Source organism: Littorina saxatilis, linkage group LG1 (assembly GCF_037325665.1).
Source record: "Littorina saxatilis isolate snail1 linkage group LG1, US_GU_Lsax_2.0, whole genome shotgun sequence".
Taxonomy (NCBI): Eukaryota; Metazoa; Mollusca; class Gastropoda; order Littorinimorpha; family Littorinidae; genus Littorina; species Littorina saxatilis.
The window spans coordinates 21505481-21528564 of NC_090245.1; the positions used below are offsets into that span (position 1 = coordinate 21505481).

The 23084-nt window shown below is 41.2% G+C and overlaps 1 protein-coding gene across 3 annotated transcripts; it reads left to right on the forward strand.

Moving 5' to 3' along the window:
• Positions 1-208: 208 nt before the first annotated feature.
• On the forward strand, positions 209-22638 carry LOC138964506 (deoxynucleoside triphosphate triphosphohydrolase SAMHD1-like). 3 transcript variants are annotated; one of them, XM_070336484.1, is made up of 14 exons: positions 209-606; positions 7711-7882; positions 8231-8391; positions 9196-9388; positions 10422-10568; positions 10975-11013; positions 12482-12649; positions 13185-13276; positions 14717-14773; positions 15964-16180; positions 17205-17291; positions 17755-17859; positions 18573-18748; positions 19697-22638. In XM_070336484.1, exons 2-14 carry the CDS (start codon positions 7730-7732, stop codon positions 19728-19730), a joined length of 1629 nt encoding a protein of 542 aa, XP_070192585.1. In that variant the 5' UTR covers positions 209-606; positions 7711-7729; the 3' UTR covers positions 19731-22638. The 3 variants fall into 3 exon arrangements, with proteins under 3 accessions (XP_070192585.1, XP_070192600.1, XP_070192592.1); XM_070336491.1 differs by lacking the exon at positions 209-606 and adding an exon at positions 1678-1831; XM_070336499.1 differs by lacking the exon at positions 10422-10568.
• Positions 22639-23084: the final 446 nt, after the last annotated feature.

Genomic DNA, 23084 nt, shown 5'->3' on the forward strand with positions numbered 1-23084 from the left:
GATTAAATATGTGCCAGTGTAAGCAGTAAAAGCCAAAGCGTTACGTGACAGTCTGCGTTTTCATATTTCACCATTGCGGAAATACACTGGCCGCAGGCTTTTTAAAATGTATCTCCGATTGTGACAGTCCTGATCGAACGATAAGTTAACAGAATAAACATTTCCATGCGCCTGTTGCAAGCAGAATGCGCAATGCCGTACAATCGCTGTTCTGAGCAGTCGACTGCTGCCGCCAACACAGCCCGGACACACAGAAGTGTTTTGTTAGCTGCCGACTTGTACAGTTTTATCTCACCGATATGGCCATACGTACATAATTATTATTTCAACTGCATCGGTTGCAGATCGTGTATCGTATATATATAAAGCGACCTTGACCCTGCAGAGGTGGGTTTGTGGTGATATACCTGACCATAGACCAAAATAGTCTATGACCTGACAGCGCAGTGTGTGTTTTGACAAGCCAGTCTCAAACAAACTGAAAGTCAGCAATATGAGAGGATCGAGGACACCTTTCCAGCCTTGAAACGTTTTTGTGCCTTACTGTCTGTTTCTGGTAGGAACGTCCCGTCAATAAAAGACGTAAGGACAGGTTTTGGAAGGCAGGTACGTGGGTCTTTAGTCCCGTTTTCTTAGACGACTTTTGTGCCAGAATGCAGCGCCGGTGTTACACGAAATTTTTAGTCCACGAAAAATTGACTCCGGAGTAAAAATTTCGTACGAAATGTTTACTCCGAGTACACCTGTCGCGTACGAGAAAAGAACTTCCCAAGGAACGAAAAAATTACTCCCTCCACGAAATGTTAACTCCCCAAATGTTTAATTCCAGTAAAAAAAATCTTGTACGCGAAAATGGGATGCGGGCGAAGGGATAATGCCAATTGTGATCTCGCTCAAACGCCAATGTCGCGCTACCCCTCCCTCCGACCCTTCCACCAACACTGAGGACTAACAGGGGACAGGGGAGTAAATGTTGCGTACACCTGCGTGGGCCGCAAATTGCTCGTGTTACGGTGGAGTAATTTATTCGTTATTTATTCGTCAGGGGAGTAATGATTGGTTTCAGACTGGGTGTCCGTCAGTGTTAATTAAACGTACCGTGGTGTCAGTTGAGGCTTCCACTGCCAAACGCTGAAACGTCCTCAATTTGGCACCAGCAGTACTGAGGTAGCTCATTGTGATTTTAATTTCTTGATTTGTTCTGCACGAACTTAATTAGCCGAAGCCTCCGTACCTGAACTGAGAAGCAGATATTGATCATTTGTCATTTATAACATATCTGCCAGCCGGCGCCGGAGTCACGTACACGCATTAGACTGACTTAATTACTGAAGAAAAACTTGAGGGGAACAAAACGAAAGGAAAACATTGACACGCAGTAAGTTAGGGTCTGAGGGTGCTTGTCGAAATCAGTCAGTGTGAGCTTTATCATCAGATTTCCCGGTGGCGTGAAAACAGGCGCTTGGAAAAAAAAGAGCCTTTAGTATTAGCCTACAAGTTTTGCAAGTTTGTTCCTTATCGTTTTCAAGTCTTTGTTTGCTCGATTGCCATTTCGTGTGGTCTTTTTCCACAAATCAGTGTTGACTCGACCGGTCTGTTGAGACTACTGAATAAACTGCACGGTTCCGCCGTGCACCAAATGTATGTATAGATTCGCCTACAAAATTTCCTCGTTTAACTCTGTCTGTCCGTGCGACGCTGCTGGTTGCTAGGTGTTGAGCGATCAACTCATGACTGGCGTGTGTGCTGTTAGGACTGGCATTTCTCAGAAAAGAGAGGCAAAAACCAATAACAAACAGTGGATGTATGTACGCTGGCTCTCGTATCAACGGTGAGTGATAAACATCTAGTCGGCCTTATTTGTATGCATTTTCAAGTTTAACAAAGTTTGTGTGTGCGGCGCGCGTCACTGAGTCACGGTATAAGGCTACATGTGTTAATGCCGGTGTGTGTGTGTGTGTGTGTGTGTGTGTGTGTGTGTGTGTGTGTCCGAGTCTGGGTTTGTGTCTGGGTCTGGGTCTGTCTGTCTGTGTATCATGAGTCGACATACCGAGCCGCTTGTTAGCTTAAAATATACAGCAGTTCGGTTGGTTTCAGACTTCTTTTTACATTTAGTCAAGTTTTGACTAAATGTTTTAACGTAGAGGGGGGAATCGAGACGAGGGTCGTGGTGTATGTGCGTGTGTGTGTCTGTCTGTGTGTGTGTGTGTGTGTGTGTGTGTGTGTGTGTGTGTGTGTGTGTGTGTGTGTGTGTGTGTGTGTGTAGAGCGATTCAGACTAAACTACTGGACCGATCTTTATGAAATTTGACATGAGAGTTCCTGGGTATGAAATCCCCGAACGTTTTTTTCATTTTTTGGATAAATGTCTTTGATGACGTCATATCCGGCTTTTCGTGAAAGTTGAGGCGGCACTGTCACGCCCTCATTTTTCAACCAAATTGGTTGAAATTTTGGTCAAGTAATCTTCGACGAAGCCCGGACTTCAGTATTGCATTTCAGCTTGGTGGCTTAAAAATTAATTAATGACTTTGGTCATTAAAAATCTGAAAATTGTAAAAAAATAAAAAATAAATTTATAAAACGATCCAAATTTACGTTCATCTTAGTCTCCATCATTTTCTGATTTCCAAAAACATATAAATATGTTATATTTGGATTAAAAACAAGCTCTGAAAATTAAATATATAAAAATAATGTCAGAACAGATTACACCTGCAAAACAATTCAGTCGAGTCCTTCCATTGACCCTTAACTTAATTTTGTCGGCCAATATCGAATGGAAACATTGTAAATGCATCCAAGTGTCTCTCAGTCTCAAACATGATTACTTGTTGAGGGTTGAACGTACAGCCACAAGCACACCGCATGAGAACCACCACTGATGTAAGCATACGTGCTCGGCCGTTAATCGACACAAGGAAACAGCCGTCTAGCCGCTCTAAATCCGCGTTGGCTCGATCCGTTGGAAGATGTCCTTAAACCTGCGATCGCACGTTTACAAGTATAGTATGTCATATGAATACGCCCCCCCCCCCCCCCCCTAGGGGTTCTTTCGTCATCGAGCGTAAAAGGAAGATATGATGTGTTCTATTTTCTTTTCTTGTTCTTTTCTGTTCTAATATTAATATAGGGTACTCTCTCTTACATTGTTTTTTTTTTAAAAGTCAAAGATAAATAAACTCAGCAAAAACATTATTGCACTCATTTTTTTTTTTCTTTCCCCCGTGTCTATTCCTTCTATAATAAGGCCCTCCACTTGGCTATCTTGCACACTTTTCGGAGATTTCTTTCACAGGGGTCACGTGACCACCGCCAAAAGTAGGATACCCCCCAAATCGACCTGACAAAAATGTACGGTACATGTACCAATGTAAAAATCGACGGACATTTAGAATTCGCACAACTTAGCAACTTTTACATACGAAGAGAAGGCCGCAAATCAATTGATCTATGCAGAGGTGACAATGATGTTTTGTTTCGCTATCTTGCGTATTTCTTGTGTTATGTCATTTCTACTGATGCGGGTGTCAATCGCATGAGCGGTCAGAAAGGGGAAATTTTTGCGTCAATTTTGAGGGGTTCCATGACAAAAAGCGGCGTCCTGATTTGGCCTATTATGGTCCGCTGGACCCGAAAAGCAACAGCTAACTAACTAACTATGACAAAAAGCACTGTATTTGAGTGTCCGTCCCGCGTATATGAACACTGTGACGTCACTGAGTCAAGTTACGGGGCCGTGTTTTTCAAGTTTTATTTTATTCAACAACAACAAACTAAGTCTGCACAAGTAATGATTGCTGAATTATGTTTGCGTTACTTCTAAATCGTCCGGTCACTTTTGCATTATAATTTTATAAGAAGAAGCTCTCTCCACAGACCCTCGACGTTCCTCATTTTAAGGGCCGGTGTAACACGAGAAAATTACTCCCACGAGATTTTTACTCCGGAGTAAACATTTCGTACGAAAAAGTTACTCCCTTTACGAAAAAAGCACTCCCCCATTACACGAGAAAATTACTCCCCAAGACAGGTGAGTTCCGAGTAAACATTTCGTTCAAAAATGTTACTCCCCTGACGAATAAATAACGAATAAATTACTTCACCCCAACACAAGCAATTTAACTTCCCATGCCAGGTGTACGACATTTTTACTCCCTTGTCCCCTGTTAGTCTTGGTGGTGGAAGGGGTGGAAGGAGGGTAGTGCGACATTCGTGTGCGCGAGATCACTTATTGGCATTATCCCTTCGCCCGCATCCCATTTTTGCGTACGAGATTTTTACTGGAAGTAAAAAAAATGGGGAGTAAAAATTTCGTGGAGGGAGTAATTTTTTTGTGCCTTGGGGAGTTCTTTTCTCGTACGAAAAGTGTACTCGGAGTAAGAATTTCGTACGAAATATTTACTCCGGAGTAAATTTTACGTGGAGTAAAAATTTCGTGTTACACCGGCACTTCTCTTATATATATTTATAAGAAGCTACGCTATTTTGAGTTGACAGGATTGAATCGTGCATATATTGAGCTTTTGTCCCGCCACACTTTGTTCGTTATAATAATTATTATGTTTGTCACTGCACAAATCATGCTGCTACCTGCATGTTGCTCTGTGTGCAAACAAGGGGAAGTCAGCATAGATCGATTCCATTGTTTGTCGCATTCAAGGTTGCCGACTCAAATCAAAATTAATGAGGTTACAGAGAGCCGTTCGGCATTGCGAAACTTGACGGACCCCGGTAAGCTCATACGTGTACGCTCTAATCGTTTCCTCTCTCTCGATCTCTCCCGCCCCCCCCCCCCCCCCCCCGCCCTCCAATTCCCTCTCCTCCTCTCTCTCCCTCCCCCCTTTCTCCCTTCCTCCATCTCCTTCCCTTCTCTCCCCTCCCTCCGTCTCTCCACCCTTATTCATTTCCCTCTCCCCTTACCTTAATTCACCCTCTCTCTCTCTCTCTCTCTCTCTCTCTCTCTCTCTCTCTCTCTCTCTCTCTCTCTCTCTCTCTCTCTCTCTCTCTCTCTCTCTCTCTCTCTCTCTCTCTCTCTCTCTCTCTTAATCCTTGCAAAATAAAGTTCAGTTCAGTTCCCTCATTTTATTTGTCACTCTCGTCCTCTCTTTTTTTTCTCTCGTTCTCTTTCTCCCTCCTTAAATTAGCTCTCTCCATCTCCCTCCTTAGCTCTCTCCATCTCCCTCCTTAGCTCTCTCCATCTCCCTCCTTAGCTCTCTCCATCTCCCTCCTTAGCTCTCTCCATCTCCCTCCTTAGCTCAGTCTCTCCATCTCCCTCCTTAGCTCAGTCTCTCCATCTCCCTCCTTAGCTCTCTCCATCTCCCTCCTTAGCTCTCTCCATCTCCCTCCTTAGCTCTCTCCATCTCCCTCCTTAGCTCTCTCCATCTCCCTCTTACATCCCTTCCCCTCTCTCATGATCACTTAATTCCTCATTCCCTCCCTCTCTCTCTCCCTCCCTCTCTCCCCCTCTCCCTCCCCTCTCTCCCTCTGTCTCGCTGAAGTTTTCCGACCTCCTTTTGTTGGTTAACGTTTTACCTTTTTAATTTTTAATTTTTTAATTATATAATTGTGTGTCTATGCGTCCCAAGGACAGATTGTAAGAAAAGGCGTAGCCTTAAATCTTAATCCTTGTTAAATAACGTTCAATTCAATTCAATTTTCTGTCTCTCCCTCTCCCCCTCTCTCTCTACCTCCCTCTTTCTCTCCCTCTCTCCCCCCCCCCCCCCCTCTCTCTCTACCTCCCTCTCCTCTCTTGTATGTTGCTTACTTTGTCATTTTGTTGTTTGTGTTTATTTGCTTGTTTGCTTACTTGTCGATTGTTTGCTGGGTCGTTCGTTTAATTTGTTTATTTGTCGTGTTGCTTTACTTGTTTATCATTTATTAGACATTTGTATTAGAAGTAAGGACCGTTTGTAAGAAAAGGCGTCGCCTTAAACCTCTATCCTTGAAAAATAAAGTTCCATCATCATCATCATCCCCCCTGTTGTTGATTCACACTCTCGCTCCCCGTCGTATGTCAAGGTGCACGATATTTATGGGAGAGGGTGTCAATGGTGTTCTGATTGCGTGCCTCTGTATTTGTGCCCCCAGAGACACAAGACAGGACAAGACAAGACAAGACAAGACAAGAGAGAGAGACAGAGAGAGAGAGAGAGAGAAAGAGAGAGAGACAGAGAGAGAGAGAGACTCAGTCTTCTATCTATCGTACTGTGAAAGGGCGGGGCCGGGGATGTAGCTCAGTCGGTAGCGCGCTGGATTTGTATCCAGTTGGCCACTGTCAGCGTGAGTTCGTCCCCACGTTCGGCGAGAGATTTATTTCTCAGAGTCAACTTTGTGTGCAGACTCTCCTCGGTGTCCGAACACCCCCATGTGTACACGCAAGCACAAGACCAAGTGCGCACGAAAAAGATCCTGTAATCCATGTCAGAGTTCGGTGGGTTATAGAAACACGAAAATACCCAGCATGCTTCCTCCGAAAACGGCGTATGGCTGCCTAAATGGCGGGGTAAAAAACGGTCATACACGTAAAATTCCACTCGTGCAAAAAACACGAGTGTACATGGGAGTTTCAGCCCACGAACGCAGAAGAAGAAGAAGAAGTACTGTGAAAGATGTGTACTGTACAGGAACACTCCAAATATAATTATGTGTGATATTGTGCGCCCGTTCAAAACGTGTTTTTCCCCTTTGTGAATGCTTGTGTAAACTTGCTCGGTTTGTAAAATAATACTGGTGCACGTTCTATTCATACACTTCTTTCAGGCGTTTCAAGTGAATTTTATTTGTTCTCATTTTCTTAGCTGGGGCGCAGTAAACTGGGATACTGCGATTATACATTTTTAGTACTGACTCTGACAAGTTATCGGTTGCACTTATGTCGACGGATTCTCAGAAATATTTATTCTTGGAAATTCTTTGATGAAATAATGTTTGAACGGACCCTGAATAAATGATTTTTTTAACAAATCAATTCATAAAAAATTCCCCATCTGCTCAGAAAGCAACCAAGTTGTTGATTTTTGGTATTTGTTCAAGTTGTACAGGTTCATTGCATCCAGCAAATGGTTTGGATAATTATTAATTTACCCTATGTACATGTCTAATGACTCTACGTGATATGTTTGTTCAACATTATTATCCAATTTAGAATGCATTTCTAATGCGGACGACGTGTGTGTATGTGTGTGTGTGTGTGTGTGTGTGTGTGTGTGTGTGTGTGTGTGTGTGTGTGTATGTGTGTGTACGGTGTGTGTGTGTGAGTGAGTGTGTGTGTGTGTGTGTGTGTGTGTGTGTGTGTGTGTGTGTGTGTGGGTGTGTGTGTTAAATTGTATGTTGTTAGTCTTAAACTGTCTTGATGTTGTTGCTTTTGCATATGTATTTTGCTTGTCCATTTTTTCTCCTTCGTTTTCCCTTCTACAGTTCCCCGTATCGTCCGCCAAACCAAATATCATATTGCTTTTAAGAGCACGTTTATAAGCTTCGCTTGTTGTGCTCCATTTATTAATTGATTGTATGCGGCTTTTTTGTATGTAATTTTGCTGAATAAAATTGTTTAAACTAAGTGGGGGGGATAGCTTAATCCCATGTAAAAGCCAGCCTAGCTCTAAGATTGCAGGTAGAATCGTTTGCATGGGAAGGACTGTGCCTTGAACCGTCCAACATAAGATTTTACTCATGGTACATGTATTGTTTTGTATTCTTTACTGACCAGGCGTACGTAGAAAAATACGATGTCAAACAAGCCAAGTTCAACCAGGAAAAGGTCAACCAATGCCAAAAGTCCTACCAAAGAAAGTCCTGCCAAACAGCCGCGGACGGAAAGCAGCCAGCCTAGATTTGTAGAAACCTCAATTGAAGACAAGTTTCATCCGGATGGCTCGAAGGTAAGACCGAGTGTATAAAATGTAGATTACCTAGCATCAGCTTTGATTACTTGGACACGTAATTGGTTAACTATTTGTGACTCCATGTACTGGTCATTCTATTGTTGTTTAAGGATGACTATACACAAATGTACAGGAGTGGATAATTGTCATTGGAATAACCATACACCCTTGATACCAGCCGACATTGTCCCTACAATGCAGGTGGTCTTTACCAGCAGGTATGGATTTGTTAATAAACACAAGCTCCAAAGTTAAGCAACAACGGAGTGTGTGTGTGTGTGTGTGTGTGTGTGTGTGTGTGTGTGTGTGTGTGTGTATTAGTTCCACTTGTTTGTTTGTGTACAGGTGTTCAACGACCCTGTGCACGGTCACATGGAGTTCCACCCACTGTGTGTGGCCATCATCGACACGCCACAGTTCCAGCGACTGCGTAACCTCAAGCAGCTCGGTGCCACCTACTCCGTGTATCCAGGGGCTGCACACAACCGCTTTGAACACAGTCTAGGGTAAGAAGCGTAGGCAGTAACCCACCTACTGACAACCCCTGCCCCCCCCCCTTTTTTTTCTCAATTTTTAGTCTATTTTTTGTTTGTTTTTGTTATTTGTTTGTTCAAGTTAACGTCCAACATCTGAAGAATCTGATTTTGACAAAAGACGGAGCTTTGAAATGAAGGCAAGTTTGCAGACGTGATGAACAGACAATTCGATAAATGTAAGGGTCCTAAATGGGGAGGCGGGCTTGAGGAGTTCAGCTACTAATTAACAGTTCTATATGCAAAAGTGATCAAGACGAACAGTTTTTGTATGAGAACAAAAATGATACATTCAACCCTTTTGTTTTGGAGGGGGGGGGGGGGGGGTGTGGCTGGGTGGGTGTGGCAGGGTGGGTGGGTGGTGGAGGGGCTTTCATGTTGATAGCTGTTTTTTGTTTCCTCCACCTTTATGCCATGCCCATACTAAAAAAATGTGCCTGTATTTTTTGTTTTGTTTGTTTTTATGTCTGTCTTTATGTCTATCCGCTTATCTTTTCTGTTTTGTTAATTTTTTCTTTCCCTTTTTTTTTCTTTCGGATTAATTCCTCCTTTCATTGCATGCCTTTCATTGCATGCCTTTTATTGTACAATTACTTTTAATTATTATGTTTGTCGTCATTTCTTTCTTTTTGTCTCCACAATATAGATCTATAGAAATGAACCAGAAATAACTGTTGAATCACTTTCAATAATTAGTTATCACTTCATGTTTTACCTGGATCTAAAACTCTGTGAATTATATTTATCAACAAAAGCATTGCTATATGTTCTACACAGCGTGGGCCATCTGGCAGGAGAACTGGTGTTTGACCTGAGAACAAGACAGCCAGAACTGGACATCACTTGGAAGGACATTCTGTGTGTCCAGATTGCTGGGCTCTGCCATGACCTTGGACATGGTCCTTTTTCACATCTGTTTGAGCATCGGTTTGTACCAGCTACAAGGGATAAATCGAAGCCAAAGTGGACGGTGAGTATTTGTTTCTGTTTGTCTATAGCTGGCTGACTGGCTGGCTAGTCTCCCTCCTCCTATTCTTCTTCTCAGCTAATTAAGTCATCTTGTCTTTCTTGTATGCAGGTGATGCAGTACTGTCCCCCTTTTCACATCAGCTGCTCAGCAGACTTGTCTAACTTGAGCACTGAGCTATTTTTGGCTCAACACTTTCAAGGGCTGTAAGACACCAGTAGGTTTCCTTTTAGAGAGCTGTTTGTGCTAAATTTTGATTTCTGAAGTCTCCTGGTACATTGTATGCTCTTGCAAACCTTCCTAACGCAGATTTTTGTAAGGCTTTTACCTTAAATAGCTTAAACTCATGCATTCCTTTTTGACTAGCTTTAGCTCCAAAGATCATTGAAGTGTTTTGAATAAGTAATTACATGTTCACTTATACTAACTGTTTTCTTTCTCCTGGCGTTTTTATTTTTTTACTTTTTTTTTTATTCTCTTCCTATCTTTTCACTCTTTTACCAACTTCCACCCCCCAGAAATAACAAGAGGCGAAGCCTTCAAGGCTCACGTAAGAAATCGACAAACAGTACCACAAACTCAATCACTCCGTCACACACACACACACACACACACGCACACGCTCACGCACACGCACACACACACACACACACACACACACACACACACACACACACACACACACACACACACACACACACACAGAAAGAGCATAGGTGAAACTGTGCAAGAAAGCGAGACACTAGATCTAGATCTGTCTGTCTGCATGTAGCCTACTTACAGGGACGCGACTGCCAACTAGTCTCGGCCCGCTCAAAATAACAATCACCGAGACTTTCAGTAATTCCTTCGCGTGACGTCTAACCCTCTTACGTCATAATGTGACGTCAATGTAATATGACGTCTTCAAATGTTAAAGTTTCTACCACATACATACATACGCACGCACGCACGCACGCACGCATGCACAGACAGACAAAGTTTACCAACGCATAGGCTACACTTACGTGAGCCAAAAATTCATATTCTTTTCTAGCACGAAGAAGCCTCGGTGAACATGTTCAACTACATGGTTGAACAAGAGGCAAATGAGCTGAAAGAGAAATTCCGCAAGTGGGACTTCCACGACGGAGAAATAACATTTATGAAGGACCTCATCCTTGGAAAGCACCCCAGAGGAGGGGTATTTATAAATTAAATGTTACTTAATTGTTAGTTCAGGTAAATGGTATAACACATAATTATTTATATAACATTTAATTCCCAATTTATAACAGTGAATGATCCAATTGATCAATTTAGAAGAACTGCAGAATATATAATGGTACATTCTATGTTGCTAAGTCCTATTTGGGGTTCCAAAAGTTTACACATGTTTGCTTTTTGAATATTGTTCTTGCTGCAGACAGACTATTTTTTAAAAAGAATGATTGTATAAATCATTAAATGTTCAAAAGTCTAGCTCCAAAATTTGTTTAAAAACTTAATATTAGTTTTTTCTATTTTTTTTATTTTTTTTACCTTAACTCCACTTCTCAATGACTTCAAAAGTGTGTGCATTTTTATCAAGGATGCAATCTATCTTGCAGGATTGCGGCTATGGTAAAGAAAAGCCCTTCCTGTACGAGGTGGGATTTTTTTCGTATTATATTCAATTTTTCTACTCAAGTTGCTTTTGTGTGTGTGTGTGTGTGTTTGTGTGGTGTCGTGTCGTGTCGTGCCGTGCGTGCAGGCGTGCGTGCGTGTGTGGGAGAGATCGATATTCCTTTGAATTCACCTGTATTGAGAAATGTTGGGACTGCATTTCTATATTTCACACAGAACTTATCACTCAGAGTTAGGCAGGTAGTTTTGCATCTGAATCAAGATACTAAGATGAACACCTTTGTTTGCATTGTTTCTTATCCATCAAAACAAATGTACTTCATATAAGAGCTACTTTTAATGAAGACAAATGAAGGGCTAATTGTCATGTTTAATTAACCACATAAAGGCATTACAATGCATGCAAATATTTTCAAATCAGTGAGTAACTACCATGCCAGAGTTTGAAAAAACGTGATTTTGTTGTTTTACAATGATTAACAAAAGCAGCCATGCTGTGATGACAAGACACATCCACACACAAACGTTTTTAAGTGATGCATTTAAAGTACAGTACGTACCATACTTTTACAACAAAAGGACATAAGTGCTCTTAATATAGACACCAACAATCAGGGTTTAGCCTGGGAGAAAAAGGCAATGGGACATTTGTCCCACTCAACCAAATTCTGATGGGACATATAGTCGAAGGCAAGATTAGCGCCAAAGAGGCCTGTACGCGTTTTGACCAAAGATGCAAAATGGTGCCATCTGAGAATTAGCCGCTATATCTTGTTATCTCTGTATGTGTGTGTGTGTGTGTGTGTGTGTGTGTGTGTGTGTGTGTGTGTGTGTGTGTGTGTGTGTGTGTGTGTGTGTGTGTGTGTGTGTGTGTGTGTTTGATTCGATGTAAAGTGTACATTTGGTGGCGTAGTGGTACGTAATCTCAATGCGCCCTTTAACGCACTAGAGGGAATTGTGATGGGACATTTTCAGATTTAATAAGCCAATTGGCGCAGGGCGCACTAGTAAATGAAACCCCGAACAATAGTAAGTGAGAGTTATGTAGAATCAATCTTCTCGCACCTGAGAGATTAACAAGCATATGCCTATGGAATGAACAAGCGACTTTCATCCTCTAAAAAAGATGATTGTCACAAGCTCATATCATGTACCTCATTTTCCAAGGCTTTTTAACTGTACTTTAATACATGCATTTACACAGTATCATTTTATTACCCCCAAAGGAGATTGCATCAGTCTCAAGTAGCATCAACTGATGAAGAGACAATAAACAATAATAAGAAAGTGGGGCAAAAACGTTTAACATCACTATGCCCATAAATAGAGGTAAGTTTTAAATAGGCGCTGCGCTCTCACAGTTTCCGTTGCAACGATAGCCAATACTGGCTCCTGCAACGTACCCTGACCAGATCCAGATCTAGAACCAACCAAGCAACCCCCAAGGAGAAGGGCAAACAAGAAAATTAAACAATTATTTAATTGTTTCAGATCGTGGCCAACAAGCGTAACGGTGTGGATGTGGACAAGTGGGACTACTTCAGGCGTGACTGCCTTCAGCTTGGCATCTTCAGCAGCTTCGACCACACACGCTTCATGAAGTTTGCTCGAGTCATTCATGTGGAAGAAGAAGGTCTGCAGATCTGTGTGCGGGAAAAGGTATACTTAGGGCTATATAGTTCAGGGGGAGAGGGGCGGGGGGGGGGGTGCTTGAATTGTCTCAGTGTTGCTGTTAGCTTGGGATTTAATTTTTTTAATTTTCATTTTCATTACTTTATTATCGGGTGCAGACATGCACACAGGGATGTCCAAACACAGGGAAGAGTCGAGCACAAATGTGAATCTGGGAAATATATCCCGCGCCGAACCCAGGGATCAATCCCTCGCCTATAGCAACACACTCGTGTTTATCAGAGCAAGACATGTAACAGACTGAGCTAGGGTATGTCCCCGCCCCTATTCTTGAACAAGCTAGAATAGTTTCAAAAGACATAGAGATTTGGGCTTGTGAGAGTTTTGAACCACACTTCTTTTGACACTCTGGGTGTCATTTCATACCATATTAAGTTAAGTCAACATTCATTGTCCTGTACTAATCAGAAGTTGTTGATCTGTGAGGAATATCCCTTGAAATAAAAAAACATTCTTTTTGTTTTTTGTCAACTATAAGCAGACAATATTGATGACATTTCAGGAAGCATTGGATGTGTACCAGATGTTCCACACTCGCCATTCTCTGCACCTCAAGGCCTATCAACACAAGTCTGCTTATGTCATAGGCGTCATGTGAGTTCATTTGTGTGGTTCCAAGAGATCATTCTGTCGGGTTTGTATGGGGTGTGAAAGAATTGTTTCTCTTAGAAACATTGAGGAAAGCTTTTCCTCTTGACATTATAGGCCAATTATACTGGCGAGGGGTGTCATTTGTGTGGTTCCAAGAGATTCTGTCAGGTTTTTATGGGTTGTGTTCATTTTGGTGAAAGTATTGACTATGCTTAACAACGCTGAGAAATAACTTTGTCGGGTAATTTGTATGGCGGGTTGTCAAAGAGTATGTTTCTTCTGAAAACATTGAGACAATCTTTCCCACATGACATTATAGGCCAATTACTAGCGAGCGGCATGTCTCCACATGTGCATGGGGGCCATGTTTGGTCGACATGCCGCTTGCTAATGATTGGCCTATAATCAATCAATAAGTCTTATATCGCGCATATTCCGTGGGTACAGTTCTAGGCGCTCTGCAGTGATGCCGTGTGAGATGAAATTTTATACGGCCAGTAGATTGCAGCCATTTCGGCGCATATTTACCTTTCATGGCCTATTATTCCAAGTCACACGGGTATAGGTAGACAATTATTAACTGTGCCTAAGCAATTTTGCCAGGAAAGACCCTTTTGTCAATCGTGGGATCTTTAACGTGCACACCCAATGTAGTGTACACGGGGGGAGGTTCGGACACTGAAGAGAGTCTGCACACAAAGTTGACTCTGTGAAATAAATTTCCGCCGAACCTGGGATCGAACTCACGCTGACAGCGGCCAACTGAATACAAATCCAGCACGCTACCAGCTGAGCTATATCCCCGCCCATGTGGGAAAGATTGCCTCAATGTTTTCAAGAGAAACAGCTCTTTGACAACCCGGCATACAAACCCGACAATGTTATTTCTCAGAAAATTCTCAGGGTTATTCATTTCTGATTTCAAATAGTGATTGTGTCAATGGATAATATTCTCATGTTGTCAGCTATTTAGGACAAATATCCAGGCACAAAAATAATATAAATGACGGATTTAAAATTGAGGTAATTACAATGGGTAAGTTTGTCAAATTACCAACTTTCTTCGTGTCTTAATTTGTAGTTCCTTTTGAGTGTACATGTATTTGGAAGTTGCAGCCAACAAAGGTAGACGAAGAAGAAGAAGAAGAAGAAGAAAAAAAAAAAGTTCCTTACCTCTATTGCCTTACATGTCATTAAGTTATCTCACCTAATGTGCATCTTTCGATCTTCATCTTCTGCTACATTACCCAGACATTTTATCTCTGAGATTAATTCTAACAATAAAACCACAGTTGTTGATACGGGACTGCATTTCTAGTTTGAGCCAGCAGGCATTAACCTTAATGAACTTCAAACTTCTTGTCCCGCAAGCTGCCTTTCAATACAGACATAGCATTGTGCTGGTCCTGTTAGGAATGATTTTGCATGATTTGTATTTTACAGGTTGATCGATGCAATAATTGCAGCCAACGATCATATCACGATTCCAGGAGACAATGGGTTAGTGATTATCAAAGGAAGAGTACACTCCCTGCAAGCATTTTTGAGTCACTTGAGAAAAAGTGACTATGTAATCGGTCAGTGTTAGTCTGTCCGGCCGTCTGGCCGGCCGGCCGGCCGGCCGTCCGTAGACACCACCTTAATGTTGGACTTTTCTCGGAAACTATCAAAGCGATCGGGCTCATATTTTGTTTAGTCGTGACCTCCAATGACCTCTACACTTTAACGATGGTTTCGTTGACCTTTGACCTTTTTCAAGGTCACAGGTCAGCGTCAAAGGAAAAATTAGACATTTTATATCTTTGACAAAGTTCATCGGATGTGATTGAAACTTTGTAGGATTATTCTTTACATCAAAGTATTTACATCTGTAGCCTTTTACGAACGTTATCAGAAAAACAAGGGAGATAACTAGCCTTTTCTGTTCGGCAACACACAACTTAACGTTGGGCTTTTCTCGGAAACTATAAAAGTGACCGGGCTCAAATTTTATGTGAACGTGACTCATTGTGTTGTGAATAGCAATTTCTTCCTGTCCATCTGATGCCTCATATAATATTCAGAACTGCGAAAGTGACTCGATCGAGCGTTTGCTCTTCTTGTTCAGTAAAAAAGGGATAAATGGTTGAGTACATTGAATATATAACCCTCTAAATACTGTGTAGGGTTACACATTAATTGTTGCATTTTCTTTGACACATCTCTCTACTGAAACTGAGCCCAAAAGAAAAATTGAAATTTTCACAAAATTGTTTGAATTTAGTAATGAGCATTTAAGTTTATTGTTCTTGCAGATGGATCAATGTAGTTGGTAGAACTGTGCAAGATCTTTATTCATGTCAAGATAATGCATGTACAGACAAAATTTGGCAAACTATATGTTCTGTTTTTAAACTGCAAAAACTAGCCAAACTAATAGTCAATTAGTTTTTCCAACAAGATCGAGTCTTAAGACGTGCAGATTTCTGAGATTGGATATCTGCGTGAATTAGTGCATGCAGATGTGTTTGTGCCTGTGTTTCCCTGTCTATGTGCATAAACATGGTGGCGTGTGTGTGTGTGGGTGTGTGTTTGTGCATATACCTGCGTGCGTGCGTGCGTGCATCCTGGGTGCATGCATGTATGTGTAAGTCCTTTTCCGCATATCCCTTTTGTTTTCTACCAAATGACTGGCAATGTATTCTTTGCAGAAAATTGTGCAAGATGTCAGAGTGTGTCGACGAAAAGAATATCGACGCCTACATGAACCTGACGGACAACGTTGTTTCCCACATCTTGTTGACAGATAATCCCAACTTAGAAGTTGCAAAAAAGCTTCTTCGTGATGTTGAGCGGCGCAAACTGTACAAGTGTGTCGGAGAGAGCATGCCCAGCAAAGACAGTGACACCTTTGATGAAAAGATGGTTGTAAGTTGAACAATTTGAGTTGGTTTTCGCATTTTTGTTCTCTCTTGTTGACTCATGCAAAACAATCAAACAAACAAATCAGCCAGCCCACAAACAAGCAAACAGAAAATCTCTGAAGGTGTCTTGTGTTGGGTGGGAGGAGGGGGGTGGGGGATATGTGAGTTGGGATTTTCTATACAATACAGTCGAACCTGTCTAAGGAGACCACCCAAAAGTATCCCCAAGGGTTTACTATATAAATGACCTGTGTAAAGAGACCACCTGCCTGTCGAGACCAAAGACCACCCAATTTCAGTCCCAAAACACGGTTTCAACCTGTCGTGGGAGACCACCTGACGTCTTTTCCAAAACAAACCCACTTCACATTACAGGGCAGAACATGAGATCAAGTATTGTCCATGCCAGTTTTATGGTCTGACCTGATCTCATTGAGGCTTGACAGTCAACCGCCTCACTTTCCCAAAGAAAACATCCCGGCCACACGTAAGCCCCTGGGCGTCTTGACCGCTAATTACAATCGCTCGTCTGTGACGAGTGCAAAGCGGTTTTTATCTTACGTCATCACCCGACCATCCGCATGGCTGAGCAAGAAAGCAGTGGAGCAACAACTGTATGTGTGTGTATGTGTGTGTGTGTGGCTGTGGCTGTTGAGTGGCTTTGTGAGTGACTTACACACATGAAAAGTGTTTCTGTGCAGCAGGAGGTTTGTGTGTGTGTGTGTGTGTGTGTGTGTGTGTGTGTGTGTGTGTGTGTGTGTGTGTGACACTACGTTCTAGTGTTTCTGGGAAGATGGGAGTTTGCCAAATGGCGAACCTGTCTAAGAAGACCACCTGTCTAATTCCCTTGGGTAGTCTCTTTAGACAGGTTCGACTGTATCGGGAATTACATGCTTGTGTTTTGCTGGCACTCCATGCATGGTTGTGTACTTTTGAATTTGAGATTTGTGCAATCAGGTGACCGTCAAGTGCTTACAATTTCAGTCTTTTCAAATAGTTCCTTAATCTTTCATCTCTTTTGTGCTTAGGAGGACGGAATCAATGAAGAGGTACGGAGAATTAATGGTGGCAAGTCTTTGACTGAACAGTATCCTGATTCCAAATTTGTTGTTCAGGTAAGTAAGATAGGATTTTGTTTTTAAACTATCTCGTCCCTTTTTTGACGTGTTTCTGTTATATTTTTTGTTTTGTTTTTTGTTATTTGAATGTGTATATAGGCTTCATTTGTTTGTTTGGTGGTTGTTTTGTTGTCTGTGTTTTACATGCAGTATATTGTTTTCTTTAATACATTAGCCCTTAGAAACACAGGAAATAGATACCTTTTTACCTCATCTTGATGAGCTAGCTTGCACAAGAAAAAAACAGCATCAGTGCACATGCACATCCAAATGTAAAGATCAAAGTTGCTATTACAATTTCCATTGACATGAACTTGTCTATCAGTTCTGTTGTTTGGCAGGTTTAGATTGTTACTGTTTTGTTCTGTGCGCACGTGTTGACGTAGTCATAAAATAACATGTACAATGCTTCGTTTTGTTTGGATTTTTTGATGACTCACAATTTCTTTCTGCACAACAGGTGGTCAAGCTGGACTTTGGAAAAGGGGACCAGAACCCCGTTGACCATCTACTCTTTTTCTCCAAGCATGACAAAACCAAGGCTGTGCATGTCCGCCCTGCAGAGGTGTGAACCGTTCCAGTACATGTAGTTGCATGGTGTTGATATTAAGTTTGGTCATGTTTGTACTGTGGAACCCCCTTTTAAGACCCCCCAATTTAAGACTCCCTCCCTTTTAAGACCCAGTTTTCTCAGACTTCCTGTTCATAACCCTATTTTAAGACTCCCTCCTTTTTAAGACCTGATTTTCTCAGATTTTCGAAGGTCTTAAAAGGGGGGTTCCACTGTACTGTGTAGGCAGTCTTTGGTTTACATAGGTTAATTAGGCCTAAAAATGATGTCTGCTGCTATGCAGTTTTTAGAATGAAGTAATGAAATGGAATGTACATGTATAGATATCTAAATTGTTGATTTCAGCTTCAATTTTTTTGGTCAGAATTCATAAAACATTAACTGACCAGAATCAATATATATAAATGTGTTTTTGGATTTGACCAGAATCAATCAATCTGAAGAGGAAAGCCCCAGAACTCATGAACAAGGATTATACACATTTATCTTGAGAGTTCCTGGTGTTTAAAATCAAAAACGATGCTGGATTTAATGAAAGTCTGGCACCTTAGAAGTATAATATACCCTACTCCTTGAATACCAGTACTCACAGCATATAAGTAGGCCATCAGTGGACAGTGCTTTACATAGATCTGTAATCAATGTTCAACAACTTCTCTCTGTAATAGTTATAGTCAAAATGAAATTCTTGGTTCTGTGTTCTGTAGGTGTCTTCATTCTTGCCACAAGTTGTTTTCAAGGAGCAGTTGGTGCGAGTGTTTTTTCGCCTGACGGACAACCCAAAGCGGGACTTGGACAGTCTGAAGATGCTGCAAGAGGGTTTCCAGAACTGGTGCAAGAGCAAAATTGGAGAAAAAGGATTCAAATTCTTCAACATTCCCAAGTAAGGTTCATCATTTTGAGCATGTCTCGTTTGAATCCACAAAGAGAGAGTCACAGAACATATTATGTGGTTGGCCAAATATGTACCTTATTATTAATGACAATGAGTGGACCATTGTGTATGCATTTCATAATGAAAATGTAATGTAGATTAGCATCCATGGTCACTTTTGATGATTATGAATGAAATACGGAATCCACCTGAGCTGTCTTTAGTATAAGCAATCACTTTTAGATAGCAAGAGATCAACTTTAATAAGCAGCTAGGTAGACTATCAGAATTTTAATCCATGCACAGTAGCTAGCACCCCCCTTTCAAACCGGCACGGTTGGCCTAGTGGTAAGGCGTCCGCCCCGTGATCGGGAGGTCGTGGGTTCGAAGCCCGGCCGGGTCATACCTAAGACTTTAAAATTGGCAATCTAGTGGCTGCTCCGCCTGGCGTCTGGCATTATGGGGTTAGTGCTAGGACTGGTTGGTCCGGTGTCAGAATAATGTGACTGGGTGAGACACGAAGCCTGTGCTGCGACTTTTGTCTTGTGTGTGGCGCACGTTCTATGTCAAAGCAGCACCGCCCCTTCGTGGTCGGCTGGGCGTTAAGCAAACAAACAAACAAACAAAAACAAAAAAAACTTTCAAGATTTAATACAATCTGAGAAAATCAGGTCTTAAAACAAGGTACAGTAGTCTTAACATGGAGGTAAAAGTAATGAACAGAAAACCTTAAAATGTAAGAGAGTCTTTAATGTAGGTAGTATAATGTTCGACTGTACACCCATTGGTTTCATTTGAATGAGGTGCAGCTTACAAGGGCTGGATCTAGTTTGGAGTACAATGCAAAAGAGTATAATATGTTACAACTAGAAAGACTTTCAGTGACGTGATTTTTATACACAGACCTTAGAGGAAATGTTACATTAGAAATAACACACTGTTGTATATATGTTGCAGGACTCTTGCCAACCAAGCAGCTAAACCAAATTAAGACTTAGCGGTGTGAGAGGGATTGAACCGCAGTATGAGAGAGATCGAACCGTCCTTCAGAGCCCAATGCAGGGTAATCCCAGAGGAAAGGGAAATGAAAGGAGCAAAACTTCAGCGCTCATGCAGAGATAAAGGCTGTTTGGCTGGGATCTTGTCCTTTCCTCTGTGAATCATTGTGGAAACAACGTCTTTCCAAGCAGTGAAATTTGCCTAAAGCATTGAGATTTGCTTCCATTTGAGTTTAAAGCTAATTCGTCTGAGATTTTGTTACTGGGCATAGTTTGATGGCTTATTTACAACCTCACTTGACTAACAGATTAATATTTTCACTGTAAAAGAGCATGTGTAGTATATCTAATGCAAGTGCTGGAAATTAATACATGTACTTGGCAAGGGAGGGCATATGCAAGAACGAAATTGTACTCCAGGTAAAAAAGGCCACACATAAAGGTTAAATTAAATCCCTCTTCCTGAGTAAAAGACAATCAAGTATGGCCTATATTAGATAGATATACAGACAGACACCTGTACGCACGCACAGTGTGATAAGACAAATCCTGAATATCAGTTCAGTTTGGCCCACTGCGAGAGGGTCCACTGCACCACAGTTTATTAAGATAAGAGGCACATAAAAGCACAAGGTACAGATACTACTGCAAGGAGCCATGCACAGCCCATGCTATAAAGACATTGTCCAGAGCAGTACTTAGCTATTGAATCGAGCAACAACCAAAGAACCAGTTCATATGATGATCACTGAAATACCAAAAGGGATCGCAATTTATGCATGAGAATTAATACACTGTGCATCAGTCCATCAATGTATCTCATGCATGGTATGCATGCTTGCAGTACGTTCTTCTTTTGTAACGCATTCTGTTTTATTCCTGTAAAGTGTTGTTTGATTTCCGCAAAGTGTTGTTTAAATAACTTCTGTAAAGTGTTGTTTGATTCCTGTAAAGTATGATCCCTGTAAAGTATGTGTTGCTTTATTCCTGTAGTGTTGTTTTATTCCTGGAAAGTGTTGTTTTATTCCTGTAGTGTTGTTTGATTCATGTAAAGTGTTGTTTGATTCCTGTAAAGTATGTGTTGTTTTATTCCTGGAAAGTGTTGTTTTATTCCTGGAAAGTGTTGTTTTATTCCTGTGGTGTTGTTATATTCCTGAAGAATGTTGTTTAATTCCTGTACAGTGTTTTGAGTTTGATTCCTGTGAATTAGTGTTGTTTGATTCATGTAAAGTGTTGTTTGATTTGTGAAAAGTGTTGTTTTGAGTCATGTAACGTGTTGTTTCATTCCTTTAAATCTGTTAACTGTTGAGGGTTCAGAGTGTCATTCCTAACGTATCATTTTCTCCATTTATAATCTGAAAAAATGTGTGTGATGCTGATTATATCACCAAACTTATTTTTGTGATTGTTTTTTTGATTGTTGTAATGTTAATTGCTTTTACAGCTTGTGAGCATTTTTTGTTGCTGAAAGTGCATGGCGCTTTTTATTTGTTCCAAAGATACTACTCATGTACATGTACTTTGCTGTTGTGATGTCAGTCACTTTTTATTTATTGAAATAAGAATGTAAGGAAATTTGAAACAAAAAGGTGCGCGTCCAGAGAATAAAGCTGAAAGAGAGATTTAACCTTCGCCGGTGGTTGTGGGTCCGTGAGGACCCAGAAGGGTGTTTAATTGCAAATATCTCTTAAACTAGTTGGAATTTTTTAATGAGCTTTTAAGAATGCCTCAGGCACCTAAAAATCTCTTATGTCCTAACATTTCAGCGAGAAGTAAAAAAGGTCATATTTAGACTACAAACATCGTGGGGTCGTATGGACCCATGTTTCCCGAAGAAGGAAATGACAAGCATGGGTCCGCACAGCCCCACGATGACTTCCGTGTGTAGTCAATAACCCGGACGGATGAAGGTTAAGTCTTATTTATGTTAGAACCGTGCATGCACTGGTGTGTGGATCACTATTGTTTGTTGGGATCATGCTCAATACAAGAGCTGCGTCTTTGATTGATATTTCTGTTTTATGAGATTAACATATATTTTTTCTTATATTAAACACCTAATCATTTTTACTGATTGCTTTTAGGGAGAAATGTACACCTATATCAATTTTGTTTTACTTCACTTTTGGGACAGGTCTGTCAGCTAGTAATGTTGTGTACTAGCTTGATTGCAGGTGCTCAGCTTGTTAATTTATTTGTTATTCTAAAGGCAGCAGACTGAGAGATATATACATGCACACTGCCTATTTTCTTTGTGAGATGATTTAATTTTAATACAACAAAATTGTATTTGACTTTGATGCACCTTTTTGGAACATGTACAGATTTACACGAGTTGGTTTTTTTAATATTGAACTGCGAGCGAAAGCGAACTGTTCACTATTTGAAAAAGCAACGAGTGTAAATCGGGTACGACACAGCAAGCCATGTAGTATTCTGTTTATCCTACATACTGAACTTACTATTATTTTACTCAAAACGTCCCGCAGTTGAGGCGGCCAAATTGAAGACACTCCTTTTGGAACCTCGATCTCTCTCAAAGCCTCTTGCAATCTCTTACGTCAAAGCAAAGAAACGTCACTCTGGAAGGTGTAGCGTGACGTGTTAGTTCTAAAAATTAATTGAGGGGAATTAGCGAGCGCAAATGTTTTTCCATAATGACGTTTGTCTCGGTGACTTTGGCTTCATAGGCAGTGTGAGTGAAAAAACAGGTCCCTGCCAGACTTGCTTGACATGACCTCATTTACATGATATACACATGTGTGGTTTGAACGATATTGTTATCTAATAAGTGATCTCTCTCACGTATGCAGGATAAAAAGATATACACAGCTGTTGCTATCTTCTATTTTATGATTATACACATGGGTTCTTTTCTGAAATAAATAATGTCAGAATTAATGGTATCAATATTGTCAGCATTTTACCAAGAGTGGCAATTCATCCGGTCAGAGATAATGCCGACAGCTAATGCTTGAAGCACGTGTTCATGCAGTGTCTTTGCATAATTTCAAAAATTGATATTCAAATGTTCGTGTAGTTTTGTGTCCATACGTGTCTCTCTCTCTCTCTCTCTCTCTCTCTCTCTCTCTCTCTCTCTCTCTCTCTCTCTCTCTCTCTCTCTCTCTCTCTCTCTCTCTCTCTCTCTCTCTCTCTCTCTCTCTCTCTCTCTCTCTCTCTCTCTCTCTCTCTCTCTCTCTCTCTCTCTCTCTCTCTCTCTCTCTCTCTCTCTCTCTCTCTCTCTCTCTCTCTCTCTCTCTCTCTCTCTCTCTCTCTCTCTCACACACACATTCTCCCTTTATATGCAAGTGTGTGTGTGTTTGTGAGCAAGAGAGAAAAAGAGAGAG

Bases quoted from the DNA above. Each gene is read 5' to 3' on its own strand.
- LOC138964506 (XM_070336484.1), top strand. From the start codon at position 7,730: ATGTCAAACAAGCCAAGTTCAACCAGGAAAAGGTCAACCAATGCCAAA. The intron at 11,014-12,481 runs GTGGGATTTTTT...TAATTGTTTCAG, and splicing joins AAAAGCCCTTCCTGTACGAG to ATCGTGGCCAACAAGCGTAA. The intron at 17,860-18,572 runs GTGTGAACCGTT...TGTGTTCTGTAG, and splicing joins TGCATGTCCGCCCTGCAGAG to GTGTCTTCATTCTTGCCACA.